Consider the following 21467-nt stretch of genomic DNA (forward strand, 5'->3'; position numbering starts at 1 on the left):
CGGGACCTTTGCGAGCTCTCCTCTTCCTTTGACGAAGGGGTCTCTAACCCCACCCTTTTACGTATTCATTATACATCTCTGATCTGAAAGGAGCCAAAAGGCACCCATGCCACAGTACATACCCTTTCACTAAGTGGTACCTCCTCTGCAAGCCTGTGGAAATCCCATTTCCTGGCATACATGATGCACCAGGACTGACCACTCTGAGTACACAGACTCACAGCTCATCCAATTCAGTATTGTTGCAAGAGGCAACAATAACTCCCAGTACTTTGCTGCTCTCTTGGCGACGCAATGTGCACAGACTGGAACCTGAAAGACACTCCCTTCGCGGACCCCACCTTTGTGCAGTGTCAAGTAAACCAGGCACAGGAGACCGTTAATCAGCGCCTTGAGAAAGAGGTTGCCATCAGCACACAAAAAGACAAGAGGAAGCGGCATCTTACCATGTGATAGTTAATCATTTCCTGCAGACTGTCTCCAAATTTGTCGAGGCACTCCTGCAAAAAAAGGTAACGAGAACTGGCAGTGAATAGAAGCAGCTGCCCTTCATTCCCAGGGGTTCAACGGCTGAGAGAGACTCTCACTGCGCCACTGAAGAGCCACTCTGCCATTTGGCAAGAAGGCGTTTCAGGAATGCCTGACACTGAAGCCATAGGCTCCCTGTCCTTTCCAGTTTACTGCTGAAATCAACATGTCAGTTGGCGCTTGTGTAGGCGGGTTACCCGCGTTTCCTAAATAACTGATGCTTACTGACCTAGATTTCAACAACCTTGCCAGCACTGTGACTTCTTAAAAGTCCAGTTCTCCCTGCAAACAACGAGTCTCACTCTGACCTTTCAGCATTGCATTATCAGATGATGTCTACATTGCTCCAAAAATAAAAACTCATACTAAATGGCTACTTAAACAGTGTAAGCATCTTGGACATATAGTCCATTCACAGCATCAGGAAGCTTAACATTCCCCAACCCTCCCTGTGTCCCATGCTCCATCCCACAGGATGACTTACCGAAATCATTTCATCCTTCTTGCACTGCTGCGACAAGTCCCGAACTCCGCTGACAAAGTGCTTGTTCGTGGTGATGTAGGCTTTGCCCGCTTCAATCATCCCACTGCATAGCTTTACCAGCTGCACGAGGAGAGAGGTGTGAGCGGAGAGGCAGCTGGTCACATCAAACTGAAGTGCAACCAGGCTGGTTTTAATCTGCACCAACACCACAGCCCAAGACCGTTAGAACAGGATGCCATTCCCGTTCCTGGCGTGGCTATGCTAGCAACCCTTACCGCACGTGGCAGAAACAGGGATGCAAACCGCACTTCTCAGGGTACGTCATGCTGTCAACATTTCACTTGTCACTTAAGAATAACAGTTCCAGGCTGTCCCCTGAGGACAGATGAATCAGGGCAGCCCATTTTTTCCAGTGGGTTTCTACTGTTCATTCTATCCTGAGGCATCAGGACTGCAATAAAAGGAAGCTGATCACACAGATTGAGTGGGGAGAGGTAAGACTCCTTGGTGCTGGGTGGCAGTGATAAGCTGTCTAGAATCTTCCTGCTGGGACTATGCTGCTCCTTGGGATTGTTGAGTGTCTGAGCTCAGCTGGCTGTTCTGTACACTTGTGGAGACTTGTCTTGCTCTCACCTTGGAACGAAGGCGAGCCAGCATTCAGCAGCCTAATGGTTTTGTATCATGTTTTCCTTAAAGCTACTGACCAGCACTGCTTAAGCCACATCTGCTGTGTGCTGTGTTCAGCCAGTGAAAATCTATCTACCCTCACAGGCAGGTTAAACCATGGAGATTGTAGGTAACTATGAATCAATTCCCACAATTCTGCAGCCCAAGGAAACTTTGCTGGTGCACTGTGAGGGATTACAGCATATATCTCTGAACCGCCTGTGACTTAGTACAGTCTTTCTGATGGACCTGGAAAGAGCTGCATTCGGAGAAACGTTAACAACTTCAAGCAAGCTACACATGCTCCGATTCCCATCACCAGCCTTCTTATAGTGAAGTTACCAGTGAAGTTACCTGGAACTTGCAGCAAAATGGGGTGGCTTCCTCCCTTTGGAATGAGTTTGCTGCAGCACAGGCACACATCTCCAGACAGCCTTTATTAACTTTTGATAATTTAACAGCTGCAGCGAACATTCCCAGACTTTCTAGCCACAGCAAACTGCCTTAGCATGCCTGGAACTGGCTGTAAAGACTGGAGCATTAGCTTAGCCAGAATTCCTGGCCATTAGCCTATCTCCTTTCAGCCAAAGCTCCTTGTAAAAGGTTATGTTAAACAACTTGAGATAAATCCATAAATCAAAGGCCCAAGAGATTTGCAACAATAACGGCTGGCCGCTGAGCACAATTTTTTTATTTTTTGTTTGTTCGTTTGTTTTTTGTTTTTTTAAATCACCACTGTTTTAGGCTTTTTAACTAAAGTGAAAAACTTCAGCTGCTGATAACGAACAACACTTGGGACTGAAGTTTTCCATTCTCAAAATCCAGGAGCTTTTTAGGGATATTAATCTTACTAATGAAAAATGGCTTTAGAAACCTTTCCCTGTCAACCAGCCTCACCTACAGGCTGGGAATGAGTAGCTCTCAAGTCTGGCTTGATGCCAAAGCCCCACTGAAGGATGGTGTGCTGGTTTTGGGCTTGGTGCTTGTTCTACTTATGCAGCCACAAGACTTTGGGGTCTAATCTATATGCATGCATTGCAGAACAAGCTTGCTTGCCTCTGTCTGCAGTTCTGTAAAAATATATATGAGTATATCTGAATGTATAAATATATATATAGTCACACGTGTATACATATATATGTCTGTGGATACTACGTATACATAGTATATACAGTCTTCACTCTTCCACACTCACATCCTCTCCTGTCCATGCAATTTGACAGAACAGCATTGGATGCTAGCAGACTCGTTCTATCCCATCCAAGCCCAGAGAGGAAAAGCAAACAGATGCAGTTCCTGTCACATCTGGAGCCCAGACGTACACTAGAGGTTTGGACAGATCCTCTGGAAAGGAAATCCAGCCTATTCTGCAACGTGGCGGTTTCTAGCATACCTCTGTGCAAACACTTGTGGCCAAGGCTGTGTTACTAGTAGCTGAAGGCCATTCAGCACAAGCCCACTCCCAAGGGGAGCAATGATGGCTTTGCAGATGGAGCACAGGACAGAATGAAGAAAACAGCCCAAATCTCTGGTGTTCCCTTGGATGAATCATTTACACTGCGCTTTACCTCCATTTTAAACAGGTGTTAAAAGGCTAATCACTTCTAAACTAAGTGCTCAGGGGCACAGTAAAAGGCAGAGAAACAGAGCCAGTCCTTGCCAGCTTGCTGCTCTTAAAGAACTAGTCAGGCCAGCTATTTGGGTACCACCGAACAACATTTACACCAAGCCCTAGAAAGGCTGCCCTGGGCATCCACCCAGCTGGTACACAGGAGAGGAGCGGGGCCATCCAAGGCTGATTAATTAGGAATGGAGGTGACGGAATCTTGTCCAAAGTTACCCTCAGAGAAACTACGTTGAACTTCAGTGGCTCTCCAGACGCAAACTCCAGCCTCACTTGCCCTGGACCCAGACCCGATAAGCCTGTTGCTGACAGTGCCTGAGCCAGCACTTTGCATGACCACTCATCTCTGCAGCAGAGAGGGGCAATGATGCATGCAGACAGAATGACACGTCCGCCCACTTCGCACTGCCAGAGTATCACCCCATAACTGCTGTCAGGGGAAGACCAAAATTGCACGAGACTATTGTTTTAATGCAGTCCTCACCCGAAGGAGCTCAAAGCAATTTGCAACAAAGCACTGAACAATAAAAAGCTGAGAGCCCTGAACAGCTCTTATACTTCCAGCCCATCCTGCTGGCTCCAGGACTGTTCCTGGCATACCAAGTCATCTAACTACAGGGGGCACTGACAGCGGTAGTGCTGGAAGCAAGTTCTGCCCCATGCTGTCTTTAGAGCCTGACCCTCTTCCATAGAGGAAAACAGAAAACCTAAATCCCTTTGCAGCTTTCACCAGTGAGACTAGTTAGCTTGTGCAGATAACCATTTCAAGCAGCTTGATTAGTAAATAGGTTTTATAGGACACAGCTTTGCCTAGGGCTTTCAATAAAGCCCATTTCTCCATCAGACGCAGGAGTTTTATCCCTTGCTAGCTTTGGGAAATCTCGCAGATAAAAAGCCAACAGCTCTTCTGCCTCCTCTTCTTCATTCCTTTCTGTTCTCGTTTAGAAACAACTTGGCTGATGTCTCAGACATCAGGAGGCGTGGGGGTGGAAAAGCCGCTTTCCATCATAAAGCCTCTGACTTAGATCCAAGCTACCAACCGGATGTAAAGAATCACCAGCATAAATGCAAGATGGCCAAACTGGTCCCTGAGAGGATATTTCCAGTCTCAGATTACAGCTGTGGTGCATAGCCTGGCTGAACGTCAGACAGCAACCACCATCATCAGCCTGAATCTGGCCCTTGTTTACCTGCAGGCGCCTCCTTACACCCTTGAGCTGACACAGCGGTGCCCGTGCTGTGTGGACACGTAACGGCTCCTACCCCACACAGCTCAATATCACAAGCAAGATGGTGGAGAGGGGAAACATCACCGAAATAACTTGCCCCAGCAGGAGAAGCAATGTCAGTCCCCTGAGATCCAGGACCAGAACAAGAAGGCCATCATTCAGCATTAGGAGCCCAAGTCTGGCCCTCTTGTCCTAACTCCTTTGGCAGTCACAAAGGAGCCTTGACAGGTACCTGTCAGAAGAGGGAGACATGGTCCTGTTGACAAGCCCAGCGTATTATGCATGTTTCCTGACAGCCTGAGACTGACTCACTTTTTAGAGGAGACTGGTGGGGCCGTATTCCTACGCAGGAACTCATCAGTCCCTCTTCAAACCAATGCGCTAAGCTGCCCCATCTTACCTTGTCAAGCTTTGCCTCTATCTCCACCACATCTGTTTCCACTTCATCAATGGTTGCCCTGCAATGACAACAGCAAAAAGAAATAATTAATTGATTGCTTACGATGATTGGGAAAGAAGCCAGGAAGTCCCAGATGAGTGAAGATCAGAGGGACTGAGGTATGTGTGCTGGTGGTGGACAGGAGGAGGGATTCACACTTCCCACTTTGGAGTTTCCTGCTGCTATGTAAACACAGGACTGACTGACTCGGGAGAAGGATCACACCTCATCAGGAATGAATTCCACAGGGCTGGAAAAAGAGATGGAGATTACGCTATCGTCTGTCAGTGTCATGGAGAAATTCAGGTGTGCTGTGGTACTCAGACACAGCAAACTCACTCAGTGGCCTTGTTCTGATTCCGCAGGCACTGTTGTTAACTGGTAGTAATGCTAAGTGACACAGAAATAGCCATTGCTACACCTTAGCCATCCGTTCACATCAGGCAGAAATTGCTTGCTTCAGTACCACCAAAACCAATTTTCTAGGCTATAAGTGTGCCTGAAGTGCAGCCACATGGCGAATTATGTCCTTTGAACCTTAGGAACCATCACTCAAGCAGAAACACATCGTGGTCCTTTTGTAGTTGAACACCATAAGTCTCTTTCACACACGTGGGGCTTTGTTTGCATATGGATGAATCTGCTCCACGATTATCGGATCTGTTTTCTTTCCACGTCACTGGACAGATGTGACAGTAAGAGGCTATTAGACTCCAGCTGCAAAGGTCAGCAGGCCTCCCTCCCAAAGTGAAATATTAACATGACATCAGCCATTTGCAAGAGGCATTCCCAGACTGAGGCATGTGGTATGAAATGACTTTTTTGAGGCCAGAGTCCAACAGTAAGCACTGTAAACCTGAGAGCGTTCCCTTGCAGAGCTGCTCACTGCTATATGATGTCTATACTTGGACGGTTGTTTCTTTAACCACACACCTGGAAATGTGGTAAGCCTCACACCACCCTTACACACCAAGGATATGCAATCCAATTCATGCAAGGAGCTTCTTAAGTTTGTGGGCTTGTAATTTAAAAGGTTGGTTCCTGAAATATTACACTCAGGCTTGAAAAAATCCAGCACTGAACATGTGCCAGCTGAAAGAACAGTAGGGGAGAGATGTGACTTAAGAGCCACATGAATCAATGCTGCTATCTCAGCAAAAGCAGAGGACACCCACAAACCAAAGGGAACACCAGAAGTCCTGAAGGAACCATTAGAGTATGTAGTAACTCCGTGCCTCTGTGGCTCTTGGCGTCTTCAGTGAATTAGTGAATGATGACGATAGTCACTGACTTCTTCGTGCTTCTAAGAGAAGGAAGGATAAATTTAAGAAGAAAGCCCAAAAGCTCACAAAGCTGGGGTCTAAATCTAAATTTCTGCCAAGCTGAGGAAGGGTTCAGGCCAACAGCACAGTATTTGTATGTACCTTACAAAGACTACACATAACCAAAGGAGCACTGCACACTCAGTAACATCTATTCTAAGCATTCTTCAATGGGAAATATGTATAATACCTTACGCAGGTGAGTGCAGTCCCCAACTGTAAGCTATGAGACAGCCCACATTTGCTATAGTCCTGGGTAATCCGGGTGGAGCAAAGAGGAGAGAGTCTGTCCTCACACAGTATTGGCCTCAAGGACTCTGGGTCTCATAACCGTCTTGTTAAATCTAAATTGGCTGCATATTCAAGAATCATGATGTAATAGCTGTAACTTTCCTTCAGAGACTCCTGTCCTCCCCTTCCACTGCTCTCTAGTTCCCAGATGATATTACTTACAAGCAGAGGAGTGTCTCCTCCATCAACGTCCCTTTCCATTAAAAATTCCTTCTAGCCTGTGGTTTGACCATGCTGCTCCCAGCCAGGGAGGGCAGAAGGGGGATCCTGGCCATTTACAGGCCACTTGTGACTCCACTGCTGCCCTTTCCTCATCTGGTTTCTTTTAACAAGTGAGCCTGAAGGAGAAAAAGGAGTAGGTCTGCTGTTCCTAAATGAGCTGTGATGTTCTTCAGCTCTGTGATCAGCGAGAAGCACCAAAACCCTGCCAGTGCTGTGTGAGGAAAGGATGTGTCTCTACGCCCTTCATCCAAGAACTCTTGATATCATCTCAGCAAACAATACTCCCTACATCTTAACATAAGCCAAACATCAAATCCAGAGGAAACAGGCTAGGTTATTAATCATCATTATATACCATAGAAGACAGCCTGGAATCTGCTTTCATTCAAAAATACTGGATGCAAGAAAATACAACTACTGCCTACAATTAGTAGTACTCAGTGCTGGTGAGGCCACACTTCAAACCCTGTGTTCAGTGTCGGGCCCCTCACTACAAGAAGGACATTGAGGTGCTGGAGCGTGTCCAGAGAAGGGCGATGGAGCTGGTGAGGGGTCTGGAGCACAAATCTGATGAGGAGCAGCTGAGGGAGCTGGGGGTGTTCAGTCTGGAGAAGAGGGGGCTGAGGGGAGACCTCATCGCTCTCTCCAACTGCCTGAAAGGGGGTTGTGGGGAGGGGGGTGTTGGTCTCTTCTCCCACGTAACTAGGGATAGAACAAGAGGAAATGGCCTCAAGTTGCGCCAGGGGAGGTTCAGGCTGGATATTAGGAAAAATGTCTTTCCTGAGAGAGTGGTGAAGCACTGGAAGAGGCTGCCCAGGGAGGTGGTGGAGTCACCGTCCCTGGAGGGGTTCAAGGAACGTGTGGCCGTGGCACTGCGGGACATGGTTTAGTGGGCATGGTGGGGTTGGGTTGGTGGTTGGACTTGGTGATCTTACAGGTCTTTTCCAACCTTAGTGATTCTGTGATTCTGTGAATTGGGTCCTCTACTTCCCGCCACGCAAGGAGAAATACATACTCACAAAAAGTTTGCTACCTGCTGAGGACTTTAAATGAAGCATATTTGTTACTCCTTCCCTTGCCCACACATCACTTCTCTCTTCCTAAGCCCTTGATAACTAGACAGCCCTTTCCCTGCCATGACGACCAGTGTAAAAGATGGTGAGGCCAAAACTTCAGACACAGATTTCACAGACACCCTCCATCTAGGGTCACCCCAAGCAAGCAGAACAGGAGGGCAGCCGAGCACTCTGCTTCTGAACGGAGCAAGCCATGGGGTCTCTAAAGTTGCAGTCATATAGCATGGCTGCTCAGGAGCGTACCTGATCCCTGGTCTTCTCCTGCATCTCTACGGAAGCTGGGAAGAAACCAGGACAGAGCAGGCATGACAGCAAGAAACTGCGCATGTTCAAAACAGCCTTTTTCATCAGCAGTTCCTCAAAACTGCGGATCGCTAGAGACTAAATCTGCACCCACCATGGTGGGAGCAAGTCTTTGTATGTAGGTCATATTTGTGTAGGAATTCACTGAAACAACTCCCCGGCAAGGAATACTTCCGTGCAGAGTCCCAAAGCCTGACTTTGCTGCAGTTGCAGGGCTCTCAGTTTGCCTTATGCAAAGGGAGGGAACCGGTCGCTGCAGCTTTACAAGCAAGTACAATTTTCTGTGATAACAGCAGAAACACCAAGTATAGTGCATCTATTTCTTTTTTTCCACTTTTGTTTTTTAAGCACAAGCTCTGCCTTGGGATGACACTGTAATGCTAGCCTTTGCTTTCTACAAATACCTCTCTCTCCCACCACAGGCACTCGGAAAAGGAAATGCCATAAGAAAATTACTAACACAGATCCACGTCCAGCTGAGCATCACCACCACTGTCTTTCCAAGCTCCGGCCTGACTCAGGGACTGCTATAACATGAAGCTGCAATGCTGCTGATAGATGGTGGCTTAGGTCCTACTAGCCCAGCACCTACTAGAGAAAGACCCGTTGCATTTCATGTTTTCCTGACTGCTCACTCAAGCCATACAACCAAAAGGGATGTTGCAAACTCTAACAGAAGGGTTAGACCACAGATTGATGCCATTAGAGAACGAGGGCCTCTGCTTCGGTGCAACAGAAGTGTCATACTCTATTCCCTTACTGTGTCGCAGCGCTATCCTGACCTGGCATCCCTCTCTTCTTCTTCTTCCTGATTGCTCTGTGTACATCTGGGGCCCATGCCGCTGGGCAGCAAGGGACTTGCCCAAAGAAAAGTTAAAGAACCAGATCTTACTGTGAAGTCCCTTTGACAGTTCAGAAAAGGCTATTTTAGCAGGTGTATTTAATAGTGGTCTTTTCATTGGCTTGCAAATTACATTTGATTGCTTATTAGTGTTTAGGAATTTCTTTACTTTTCAGTCCTGCTGCAGTGTTCCTCTGAACAACATCTCAACCAACAGGCAGGTTGCATACAATTGCTATTGACTTAATTCCAGAGAAAGATATGCAACCAAATATCTGCTCCCTAATTAGAGAAAACTCAGATGTCAGTACGGCCATCTTCAGCGCAAACAACACCCACAAAAGCATTTCAAAGCTTTGCAATATTCTCAGTGTTCCTCATAAGCTTCAAAAGTGTCAGCTTGCAAGTGTTGGAGAAAGATATACAGACTTAGACACCACAGAAGGGAATGGGTGGCTTCTAGAAGACTGGGTGTTCTGTCAGTGTCCCGAAACACAGGTTCACCGGGCTGCTGGTTACTGCAGTGTCAGCACAGCGAAATGACTTTGCCTTTCTGCAGCAGCGGCAGAAAGCACCATCATGAAGATTTCAGTCTTCTGTGCCATAGCAACAGCAGCCCAGGAACTTTCTCCAGCAGACTGAAAAAGTAAGTGCGAGGTAGTCCTTTCTTTGCTTTCCTCCAACGCTTCTTCCAACCTCTTCCCTCAGCAGCCCTCTGGGAGCAGCCTCTAGAATCCAAGCAGAAGTCTAAACTCCTTCACTCTCACATCAGACGGACTGAAAATGAAATTCTGGTGACTCATTATGAAAGCACAGACTCCCTTTTGCCCAGGGCTCTGGCCACAATCGATCTGCTACCAGCTCTTTGAAAACGCAGCCAAAAAAGAAGCTTCTTTCTCTCTACTAATGCAGTGCTTAAGCTTTACTGCCACACATATGGCTGCCCTATATGAATGGCAGTCTGGCGGTGCCAGGGGCAAAGCTTTTGAAAGAAATGGAATAATTAAGGAGCTGCTTTCAGGCAAATTTTTTCTCTTGCAGCTATTTTTGTTCTCTGGGTTTGGAAGTCGTGTGCCTTCATGCATCGCACTCTTACTGCCAGATTCAATTTTTCGACTTGGTTTCTTCATGCTTCTGGATAGCTGGACATAATAACCAGCTGAAAAAAGAGAGCTGGGATTTCTGGGGTTTGGGGTTTTTTCAGGAAAGCAACAGCAGCCATTGTTTACTCTGCAGACATCAGCTAGAGGCTAGTGAGGCAAGGCGCTCTCGCAGCATATTTCCTGCCTGAAGGTGGAGAGAGCATCTATAATTTACTCCCCATTTTTACCATACCTTAAGAAAAGGAGTTGATATATTTGGACTCTGTGTGGAGGAGGAAAACATTTTGGGTCTGGTATCCACTAAGGTATGAATACAACTGACCATGGCTAGGAGAGCGTGAAACTTGAGCTTTGTATTTGGTGTATGGACTTGATACAAAAGGTTCCAAGTGTTTGATTTCAAGGACAGTGATCTCAGGGACCTGTTCAGTTCCAGGACTGTAATGGAGTTCCAGCTTCATTACAGGAAGCAAAGGTGAACATTTATCCATCCTTCCCGGTGACATGATGCTTTTATATCTGACTGAAGTCCCTGGGGAGATGAATTATGGGGCTGAGATGTGGTTAGGGGTAGTGCAGCCATGCATTCACCTTGGATAAGCTGTAAGGGGAAGACAAAAGGACCTCAGTCCTCAATTGAGTGCCTAACTCCCACCCTGCAGCGTCTTTTACCATACCTTTTCCCATACCTTTCCCATACCCGCACCTGGTCTTGTTGGCCAGGGATTTTTCTTTCTGCAGCCCTGGCCCTTTGCTTCTTGGAAAGCAATGTAAGTTCTCTATGATCTCTGTATGATTCTCTAAGGGCTGGGAGAAGGTTGGAGCAGGGCAGCAGTGTGCAAAAACAGAAGCAGTTCAAGTTCCCCCCTTTTCCCCGCCTTCTCCTCCTCCCGGACCAAACGATGTCACGGCAGGGCCTGCCACGTCAAGGGAGAAACCAGGGAGCAAACCCTAGAATTACGGGTGCTGACTCCCTTCCTCACAGACTCACCGCTGTCCCTCCCCAGAATGATGTGCAGGAATGCCAGCGAACTTCATTGTGATCTGTGCTATTCCAGCACATTGCAACCGAGCTGGTAACGAGCTAAACGGCCAAGTGCCGGGCCCTGCGCTTCGGCCACAACAACCCCATGCAACGCTACAGGCTTGGGGATGAGTGGCTGGAAAGCTGCCCAGAGGAAAAGGACCTGGGGGTGCTGGTCAACAGCCGGCTGAATGTGAGCCAGCAGTGTGCCCAGGTGGCCAAGAAGGCCAACGCCATCCTGGCCTGTATCAGAAATGGTGTGGGCAGCAGGAGTAGGGAGGTGATTGTGCCCCTGTACTGGGTGCTGGTGAGGCCACACCTCGAATGCTGTGTTCAGTTTTGGGCCCCTCACTACAAGAAGGACATTGAGGTGCTGGAGCGTGTCCAGAGAAGGGCGACGGAGCTGGTGAGGGGTCTGGAGCACAAGTCCGATGAGGAGCGGCTGAGGGAACTGGGGTTGTTCAGTCTGGGGAAGAGGGGGCTGAGGGGAGACCTCATCGCTCTCTACAACTGCCTGAAAGGGGGTTGTGGGGAGGGGGGTGTTGGTCTCTTCTCCCAAGTGACGAGTGACAGAACAAGAGGAAATGGCCTCAAGTTGCGCCAGGGGAGGTTCAGGCTGGATATTAGGAAAAATGTCTTTCCTGAGAGAGCGGTGAAGCACTGGAAGAGGCTGCCCAGGGAGGTGGTGGAGTCACCATCACTGGAGGGGTTCAGGGAACGTGTGGCCGTGGCACTGCGGGACATGGTTTAGTGGGCATGGTGGGGTTGGGTTGGTGGTTGGACTTGATGGTCTTACAGGTCTTTTTCAACCTTAGTGATTCTGTGATTCTGTAAAGCAGCATTTCACTGAGATCCTTCTTGACAGGCCCTTCTTCATACAGCCAGGACAGGCCCAGCACATTTGCTCCAAAGAGGTAGAAAGCTTGGGAAAAGAGATTATATCAGATTCTTTAACACCTGATTTCCTGTCTTTCAAGGGCACAGCATGCCTAAGTCCATCCCTGGGCTTTTGGGGTTAAAAATGTCCTTATTCTGCTCACTGAAGCAGTTCCAGAGCCCACTGATCATGTTTCCCTAGAGAAATAATAGGTTTTGGTGCCACTGCTTACTGCAGAATGCAAGCACCGGGCTAAATTCTCTGCCAATTTCATTCCCAAATTTAAATCCTCCCACTGTTCCACCAGTGTGTCATAGATAAAAGGCAAAACCCTTTGAGTTACACAAGCAAGCTGAGAACCTGGAATAACTCCATAGGGATGAGTAATGCCACCTCAGCACTGCTGAGCTCCGCTGCTCCATCCTGAAGGAATACAGAAGTGAGATGAACCGGCATGGCAAGTGGCACATATGATACCTACTGAACCTACGCGCTTGCCGTGTCCACAGCACTTGTGACTTCTGACACAAACAGAAAACCCCAGGCACAGGCAGCAGCTGTAGCGTGTACACAGGGATGCTCAGCATTTAGGGCTCACACGCTCACCCAGCTGGAGGCATCTGGCTAGGAAACCAAGTGATTCTGGCAAGAGGGAATTGAATCCCTTCGCCCAAAAAAGCAATGTCCCAATTGCTGTGCAGCTAAAAGCTGTGTAGTCATCTCCTGGCTGGGTGCCCTTCGTGTTTCCTGATGGTATGCTCTTCCTGCTAATGCTTTTCCAGGCCTTGGGCTATTTCCCTCATGAGAGGAGAGAAAACAATCCACGACCTCATCTGCTAGTCGTCCAGTGCAAAGCGGAGCACTTCCGACTAAAGAGATGAGGCTTGAGTTTCCTTGCTCAGGGAAATCAGCAATTCCCCACAGTCCAGAGGGTTTTGCACTGTGAATTTTTCTTTGTCCTTTAAAGAAGGCATTCAGAAGCATGATTTGTATGTGACAAAAGTCTTCCCAGAAGCATTTTTATATCCCATGGGGACAGGAATAATAAGCTATAGTGCTATCAGAGAACAGGGTCTGCGGCAAAAACACATCTGCCTTTCCCCTCTTGTGACTTGGTTCTACAAACTTTCATTAGACGGTCCTAGCCAAGCACCAAGAGAATAACCGCTCGCATCCAAAATGTGATCAAAGCAAGAAACTCCCAGTGGCAAACTGATGCAGAAATCAAGTCGTCAGCATCACTACAAGCGGAGGCTGAGTGTAACTGCGTGGGTGCCTAGAACTGCATTTATAGCTGTGCTTGGGGCACAGTTAGAAGGACAGAGCTGGTAGAGGAGGACGGACAAAACCAGAGGGGAAATGACAACCTGACCGAGGGGCACTGGCTGTCATAGGTCAACCACACAGCCCCTTTTTCAGTTAGATTATCATTAATCACCATTTGCTTCTGACTCTGACAAGTAATAGCCTTACAAAGGAGACGGTTTATGATGACTGGAGCAATGAGCAGGCCTAACAAAGCTGTTATTAGCTGCCACATAAGTCATCTCTTAGCCTTGACTTCCCCATTGCTAAATTGATAAACATTTGCTTCACAGTGACACTGTGAGTATTCAGTGATTAATCCATGTTTGGCAAGCTCCAGGGGATCCTCAGGTGACAAGCTGACTACAGCAAAGAACAGTCATGTATTCGATTAATAAACCTTAGCATTAAACAATATCATATTACTAACCAGCTTAGGCATGAAGTGATCAACAGACATTTCTCAGAGAGGCCTGTCTGCATTTTTCACATTTCTTTTTCTTCATGGTGGAACAGTGGTCACGGTTTTCTTGAAATTTTTTGTTAACTGAGTGTCTTTGACACAAACACACACGTGTTCTATGTGAAAGCAAGTACAGCAGAAATCCAACACCAAACTAGGTATTAAAAAGTAATAAAATGACCTTAAAATGCTTGGTTACCTCTGGCAACTATACGAAGAGGAGAACCAAAAGAACATAAAACGTAATTCCAAATTATTAGCTACTATAACAGCAACTACTTATACTTGCAGCTGTCAAAGCAACTCACAAAGCTGACTTAATTAAACATGCCCTCCTTTTTCCTTGGGAAGTGCATTTGGTTTTCCTCACTTTTCTGTCAGGGAAACTGAGGCACAAGAACACAAAGACTAAGATTTTTTGCCAATATTGCAGTTCCGAAAAACACAGGGCTATTTTCTGCATGCAGTCACCAGATTACAGGTTGTTAAATTGGTCAAGTAAAGGGCTCATTTGTCCCTAAGGCACATTTATATACAAAGGCTACCTCATTCACCATCTACAAAAAAGCTGCATTTTTACAGCCAAGCATGTAAAAAACACCTCAGAGGTTCTTGCTTTCAAAAGTGCCCACCAAATGTAGGTACATCTCTTTGGGGCCACACAGCCCTGCGCTATATGAGCTGATCCAGCTCCAAGTGATACCAGCAGGACTTGTGGGGTCCAAGCCAGCTCCCACTGCAGTCAACGTGAAGACATCCCTTCAGCTCAGCAGGAGCAGGAATGTTTTTGGAGAGCCTGCCTCCCTCCCTCTACCTCCACTGGTGCCAATTCTAACTCCGGCTGATTTGTGACTCTTACATATGTGATCTAACTGCTACATCGTGTTACCACTCCCTTACAAGCCGTTTGTATTGCTGTGCATAAAACTCTCCCCCAGTTGGAGAGAAGGAGAAGCTGTAGCCCTTGAGCTCCGAAGGGAGCCCCACGTGCAGGCCAGCTGTTCCCAGCTGCTGGCTTGGATGCACGCAGGCTTCCTCCGTTTCAAATCTCTCTTGCCTTGGATGAGTCATACGTGAAACTGGAGCACCACATCCAAAGTAGTGCTTTTATACCTTGTGCTATACCTGATCAACACGTTGAGTGGGCTGGGTAATTCCGAGAAACCCACCTCGCACCAGGAATAACTGCATGCACACGTACATAAAACCCGCTTTGCTATCAGCAACAATGACTGTTAAATCCAGAAAAATAGCTAATCCACGCTTTGCAGTGACAACTCCTCCACAGAAACATCTTCTGTGGCCAGGAAAAGGACTGCCTCATGAGCCTAATGTGTTTGGAAGTGAGCCGCTGGCATATTCAGATCAAAGACGATGTTATTTAGCCACCCGGAGCATTCAGATCTCTGTCTAATATAGTTCCAAATCAGGCTGCTAAGGGCCCTACGCTACATGTCACTACAGGGATGTTCAGGACCTCCCTTAGTTTAATGCTGTGGGGCTGAATGAAACCTGGGCTTTCCAGAGCTCCGGACAGGAAAGGGGAACCCCTGGATCCTATTCCTGATGGCCACAGCAGCCATGGGAGGCCACTTACCACAGTCTCTGTGCCCCATTATCGCTAGTAAAAGACTGAGAAAAGGATCCTTCCCTCTCTCGCAGGAGTGTTCGGAGGATTTAATAAACAGTAGTGGCAAAAATGTCGGAAGAGTCGGAAGTTGTAGGTGTGCAAAGCGGAGTTATTATTATTTATTAAATCTGACTGTGTTCTATTTCAAATGGAGTGAAACCAGCGTTTGCCTTGGTGAGATTAGCTCTGCCCCTAACTAGACAAGGATGTTTGGCACAGACACAAGTCGCTTCTCATTCAACTCCTTCTTCCAGAGCCATCAGCAGCCTGACAAGGTCACTAAGAGCTGCCAAACTACCTTCCAAAGGAGCACAGACTTTCTCTAGAAATTAAAATCAGGTGAGTGTGTTCCTTCAAGGAAAGGGGGCCTGCAGGGGACATGGGACTTTAAGTTCCACCTCCATATCCTCATCTTCTGCAAGATACTGTATTTCTGGAGGTTTAAACTGAGATGAGGTGAAAGCCAAGCACTGATTACTAGTGGTCACTCTTTGTTCTTTTTTTTTTTTGCAAGAGAGAAAAGTGCTGTTTTCATTGCATGGTGAAATACGGCTGTGGATGACCCTACAGCAAGTACATTAGCCTCCTTTCCTTTTGTTGGTTGTTACTGTAAGACACAAAAGAGAAAAATAAGGAACCCGACATAGACAGACAGCAGAGTCAGCAAAGCTCTAAAACAAAGTCGTTACTAACCTCCCTAAATACCTATTTGAAAGCTTCTGTGCCCTCTAGTATCCACTGTTCTTCCTCCTTTCTTCAAAAGAATAAGTATACTTTGCATCTCTCTGTCCATGTGAGCAGAAAGCACCATGGCAACAGCTCCATGGTGACAATAGCCATGACAACCAGATCCTGCAATTGCTACGGCTTCCCGTTCAAAATGAGATCTTGATTTGTACGGCTTTTTGCATTTGCTCATGGAAATGGCATGGGACCGGTTGCGAGAGAGTTAAGCATAGACAAAGGTTTCTGAGGGTAATGAGCAGAATATACAGGATAGTGTTAGAGATAGAAGTTCTAAGGAGTAATGAAACTGGACTGTGTCATTAAATACCAGTTGAGCATCCCACCTCAGCTGGAGTATGGGCTGGAAAGCGGAGAGTCTGGGTGCGATGCTTTCTCAAGGCTACAGCCACAGCACGTTTGCAGTTCTCATACACGAGGCAGAAGAGCAGCCAAGCCAGTAAACTGCCATTTCAGATACACACACCCCCCGCTTGTTAAAATACTGCAGATTTTAATCACTTTGTTGGTGCTGGTTCTGCAAGGTTCAACAAGCACAACCCTACAGGAGCACCTCCCAGAGGGGTCTGAAAAGGGACTGAAGAGCTACCCTGGGTGAGAACAGGTACTCCATTAACGCCAGCCATTCCTGAAACTAAAAGCTCTCTGAAAGGATGAATGGAGCCGTATATGCTCACATGCTTCACAGAGGTCATATAGCTTAGGTGGGAAAATTGAGGTACAAAAAGTGGACTCATCCTGCAGAACTTCAAAAAGCAAATAAGCACGAAGTCCCCTGAGTCCTGGTCCCAGTCTTAAACTGGATTCCTGTTGGAAGAGTCAACCTAAAACTGGGAAGAGGGATGGCAGGGAGTGAAAACAACCAGGAGCCAGGAAGAATATGTGGGAAACACACTCCATCTACAGGAAACCTTCCCATCCCCAGCGTACTAAATCCCGTTGCTCTGTCAGCTAAGTGTGGCTCTTACTAGACCCAGCACTAATCCATCCCTGCCATGCGCACCAGGCAAACGACACCACCCTGCCCCAGTTACCCACACAGCAGTGGGATGCCTAGAGCTAAAGAGTGTTGATTTGGGATTAAGTTGCACCTGAGGCTTTAGTGGCTCCCTGACTGATGGTCAGGGTAGCAAGTGCTGCTGCCATCTGCTTCTCCTTTGCTTCTCTATTACCTCTCCTAACCAGCCCTTCACCCCAGCTACCCACACGTGGGCCAGGCACAGCCCTACCATGCTGTCCGTTTAAAAATCATCAGCCACCACTTCTTTCAAGCTCTGTTGCATAACAATTTCTAATCAAACCAGACCTTCCCATCACATTTCCACCAATCCTGGGCATGACGATCCTTAGCCCTTGCTCTTCCACACCTCCATTCATCCTCTTCAGAACTCCCGGCTCTCCACATGGTGGGGGGAGCACAAAAATAAAAGGAGCAGCCTGGATAATTGAAAACTCCGCATACAACTGAGGGAAGTCAGATCCAATGTATTGCTATTCAGTTGTTGCCGGGATTTAAGTTTGCTGAAGGGAGCTGGCTTCATGGTCTTGAGTCTGATGTGCACAAATTAGTCACAGCACATGAGCAGCACTGTCCTCAGTTGTCTCTCACTGGTCCTCTTTTCTTCCAGAGAGGAACCAGTTCAGCTGACGTTGACTCCCTCGGGCCTTACGTCTATTGTTCTTTCGTCAACAGCAAGATCAGGACAAACTAGATTAAAACTCGGTTGGGTAGAAGACCAGTGCCTTCAGTAATGCTTAAATTCTATTTCAGAGCAGCAAGTTCTCAACGTGCAAGCTTCATTTCTCCTTCTGTGGATCAATGGCAAAACCCTGCATTTAGCACCAGGAGGATGAAATCCCATCTTTCTTATCCTTGTGACAGCTCCTGGTTTTACTGATGGTGGTCTGGTTCAGGAGAAAGTGCCATCAGGGAAAACACCCCCCCATCAGCCCCTGAGCCTGCTGCTACCTGCTCTCACCCATCCTTATCAAGCTTCTCAGCAGGTTCATTTGCTTCCTTCAGATTTTTGGGAAACGCAGCTTGTTCCCTTGTTATTTATCCCCTTCCAGCCCTCACTGCAAGCTCCCTGTCTTCTGTTTGTGTGCAGAGGGGGAGGAAGTTCCCGCAGTCCCTGCCGGCCGCAGCACTCTCACACAAAGGAAAAGTAAATGTTTATCTGGTTCTTTGGTATGTATATCACTGCTGTGCTTACAGCTCAGGAGAGAAGTCTTGCTGCAGCTGGAGTTAATGCTTTGGAATACCATATTCCAAGGGTGGGTCTAACTAGGCTGGGGAGAGCGCTGTCTAGTGACTTGGAGCAGGAGTCTGGGAGCCAGTGCTCCTGGGTTGTATCCTCACCTCTGGCAATGACTCAGTCATGTCATCAAAAATAACTCATAATCACTCCCTGCCTTGGCTTCCCCGTCTGTAAAATGGAGCTGTTTTTAGAAAGCTGTACTGTGAACTCCACTTAATGACAACTGTACCACATTCAAAGACCTTCAGATCAAAGATACTGTGAACAGATTACTGTTAATATTGCCAGAGATTTATTAACGCACCCCCAGTGCTGACAAGTCAATAGCCTTCCCAAGCATAAATGCTCGACACAGTGCAAACGCTGACCTAGATTTTCAGTAATTATGCTGGAAACTGGCACATGTGATGCTTTTACTCTCTGGCTTTCAAGTCAGCAGCATTCACATAAGTAGAGAATATATAGCTGCCTTTAGTTTCAGAGCTGTCCCTTTCCTACTGCCACTCAGTGTTTCAAAGTGTTAGCAAGACCAGACCAAAGATCATTCTCTCCTTTTCCATCCCCAAACTGAGTTCTCTGCTGCTTGAGTGGAAGCAGAATGTTTGCCTGGTGCAAAACAAGGTTTGAAACACCCCATGACACTTCAATTTCCATCCAAGACAGGGCAGCGTTGCTCGCAAATCCTAGGTGACTCACTGTGGTACAGGGCGAACACAGGGATCACTACACAGGGTGCAAGACCAGTCTTGTGATGCCAACAGTGACCTGTCTGCAAGCAAAAGAAATTCCCATAACACATCACTTCAAACGGAGAAGAGGAGAAAAGAGCTCCTTCCTGACCCTTACAGTGAACAGGTAGTACCAACTGTGGTGTTAGTGTAACTCATCTTACCGTGTCTAAGTGTAGGGACACTCACATATTACTAATCATCTTGTCAGCAAGAGTTTTTACCCATTTTCCATCCCCTCATTAAATCAGGATTTTTTAATATGTCCACCATTCCTGCTAAACGTGTGAACTTCCAGTTTCCCGTCTTTTTAGCACAACAGCCCCAAACAGCAGAGCACAGTGCTGCAAGAGGGAGTTTAGTCCTTCACAAGAGTCAAATCACGGAGTCATAGCTCAGTTCCAAATGGATAACACGTGTCTGAACCGTACAAGGGAGCAGGCTTCAGAATGGGATGCAGGCTGTATCGCTCCGTTGTGCTGACTGGGACAAGGCTGCTGGTTTGCAGACAATGGCCAGGCTCGAAAGGTACAAAGGGCTGAGATCCAGGTCTTGTTATACTCGGTCATACAGGGCATGCCAAAGAAGCTCACCTGGCCAAGTCACTACTGACATATTCAGAACTGCTCTTGCTTAATCAGGCTAAGGAGAAAAGTCCAATTTTACTAGAAGACATTGATTTCCTTCCTGATTTCTCTCTGTATAAGGAACTGGCTTCTGGTGCTGAAATCTCTTGAGATACTGGTCTTCACAGAACTGGGGCTCTGCTTGCCTTGTCTGCATGGCTCGCTTAGAGCATCCGTGAAGCTATTGCCCCAGACAGTACCGTTCTTGCAGTAGGCTGGCTCTGGCAGTGATAAAAATCACAAGGCACAGGCAAGTGTCAGGTTGGATAGAGAGTTAGTAGGGGATGTTTCCATGGCACTGAATTAACCTTCCTCTTCCCTTTACATGTGTGAATTTAGGACAGTGATACTGAAGTTCAGCAGTCAAGTCTGTTTTAAGATGGCACCTTGAATATGTAAGCCTCAGGGAACTTGGGTTTATCAAAGGGAGTGGTGAGAAATAAAAAGGAGGATTCCATTAATCACTGTGGGAGTTTTCCCATGGAAAAGAGCACTCCTGAACAGGAAAGTCAACAAATCCTAAGCAGGCAGCCTTTGTAGTAGCTGAGCCTAGTATTTGATCCCAGGTCAGTTCTTCACAGATATATGAATATATGACCCTCACAGCAGAAGTCAACCAGAAGTGACAGGAGCTAGTCTGCAGTGTCAGACAAACTGCGTCTGCTAAAGAAAATAATCCGTGGTTCTGTGCATGCACTGTATTTATGGGCTATTCTCTCCAGATGAAAAGATCACATGATAGGAACAAAATCACAGACTTTGCTGCCCAGAATAGGTTGCAATGGAGCGAGTCTGACTAACCAGGGAGGATACCTTAGTAACTTCTCCCACTTGGCCTTGGGTGGCTGGGACGCAGGTACAGGGAAGCCACCAGCTCTCACAACAAAAGAAGAAAGCAGCAGGTTTAATAATACAAGGCACAGGAAGATCCCTGACCAACAGACAGGTAATAAGCCTAGCTCAGCACCCTCTGGAAGGGAAGGACAGAGAAGCATCACAGGTACCACCAGGAGTGACTGAAGTGGGAGAAGATAGCTGGCCTCCCATACGCCTCTGCCGTCATCCCGTCAGGGGGGCACTGCTTCCATTACACGTGTTCACCAAATGAACTGCACACTAAAGGTGCAGACAACCCTGTCCTTCCCCACTCCCCAGACAGCACGCTCCGCATCCACTGTGCCAGGCCAACGCCTCCAGCTGACGCCACGCAGGCAGAGCACGGGCTGTGTCTGCCACGCTCCCCAGGCGGCTGGAAGCCTCATGGCAAATTTATCGAAGGTCTTGACCTTGCAGACTCAAGCAAAGCTAGACCAACAGAATCTTTTCAGGGAGGGAGAGACAATAGCATCTGCATGCACCTCACAATGCTCTCCGCAACTAGAAATTGCATGAGATTAACCAAAGGATGAAGTTTAAACAAAATAATCTCTTTAAAAACTTAACCCTACTGGGGTCCTTACAGGCACTCATATAGATGAACTACGTCTTGTCATCCTGGCAGCAGCATGGACGGAGACCTTCAAGACAGGGCAGAGACCAATGCAGAAGGAATGGAAAGGCCGCAGAGATGCAATCAGCTCCCTCCAGACTAAGGAAAGAATTAGAAGCTTTGAAGGAATTAACTCCTATTTTATTGTGGTTATATCTAACCAGCTCTAAAAAGCCTTTGTCTTTGTCTTTAAAA

At 47.2% G+C, this 21467-nt stretch overlaps 1 protein-coding gene across 1 annotated transcript in view; it reads right to left on the reverse strand.

The window, feature by feature from the left end:
• Positions 1-21467, reverse strand: part of ACAP3 (ArfGAP with coiled-coil, ankyrin repeat and PH domains 3) — a 93359-nt gene that overhangs the window by 43355 nt on the left and 28537 nt on the right. The window contains exons 2-4 of the mRNA XM_059829863.1: positions 4932-4989; positions 1013-1132; positions 447-500 (exon numbers count right to left, since the gene is read on the reverse strand). Of these exons, the coding sequence (XP_059685846.1) occupies positions 447-500; positions 1013-1132; positions 4932-4989 (232 nt within the window). The remainder of the gene's footprint in view (positions 1-446; positions 501-1012; positions 1133-4931; positions 4990-21467) is intronic.

Source organism: Gavia stellata, chromosome 27 (assembly GCF_030936135.1).
Source record: "Gavia stellata isolate bGavSte3 chromosome 27, bGavSte3.hap2, whole genome shotgun sequence".
NCBI lineage: Eukaryota > Metazoa > Chordata > Aves > Gaviiformes > Gaviidae > Gavia > Gavia stellata.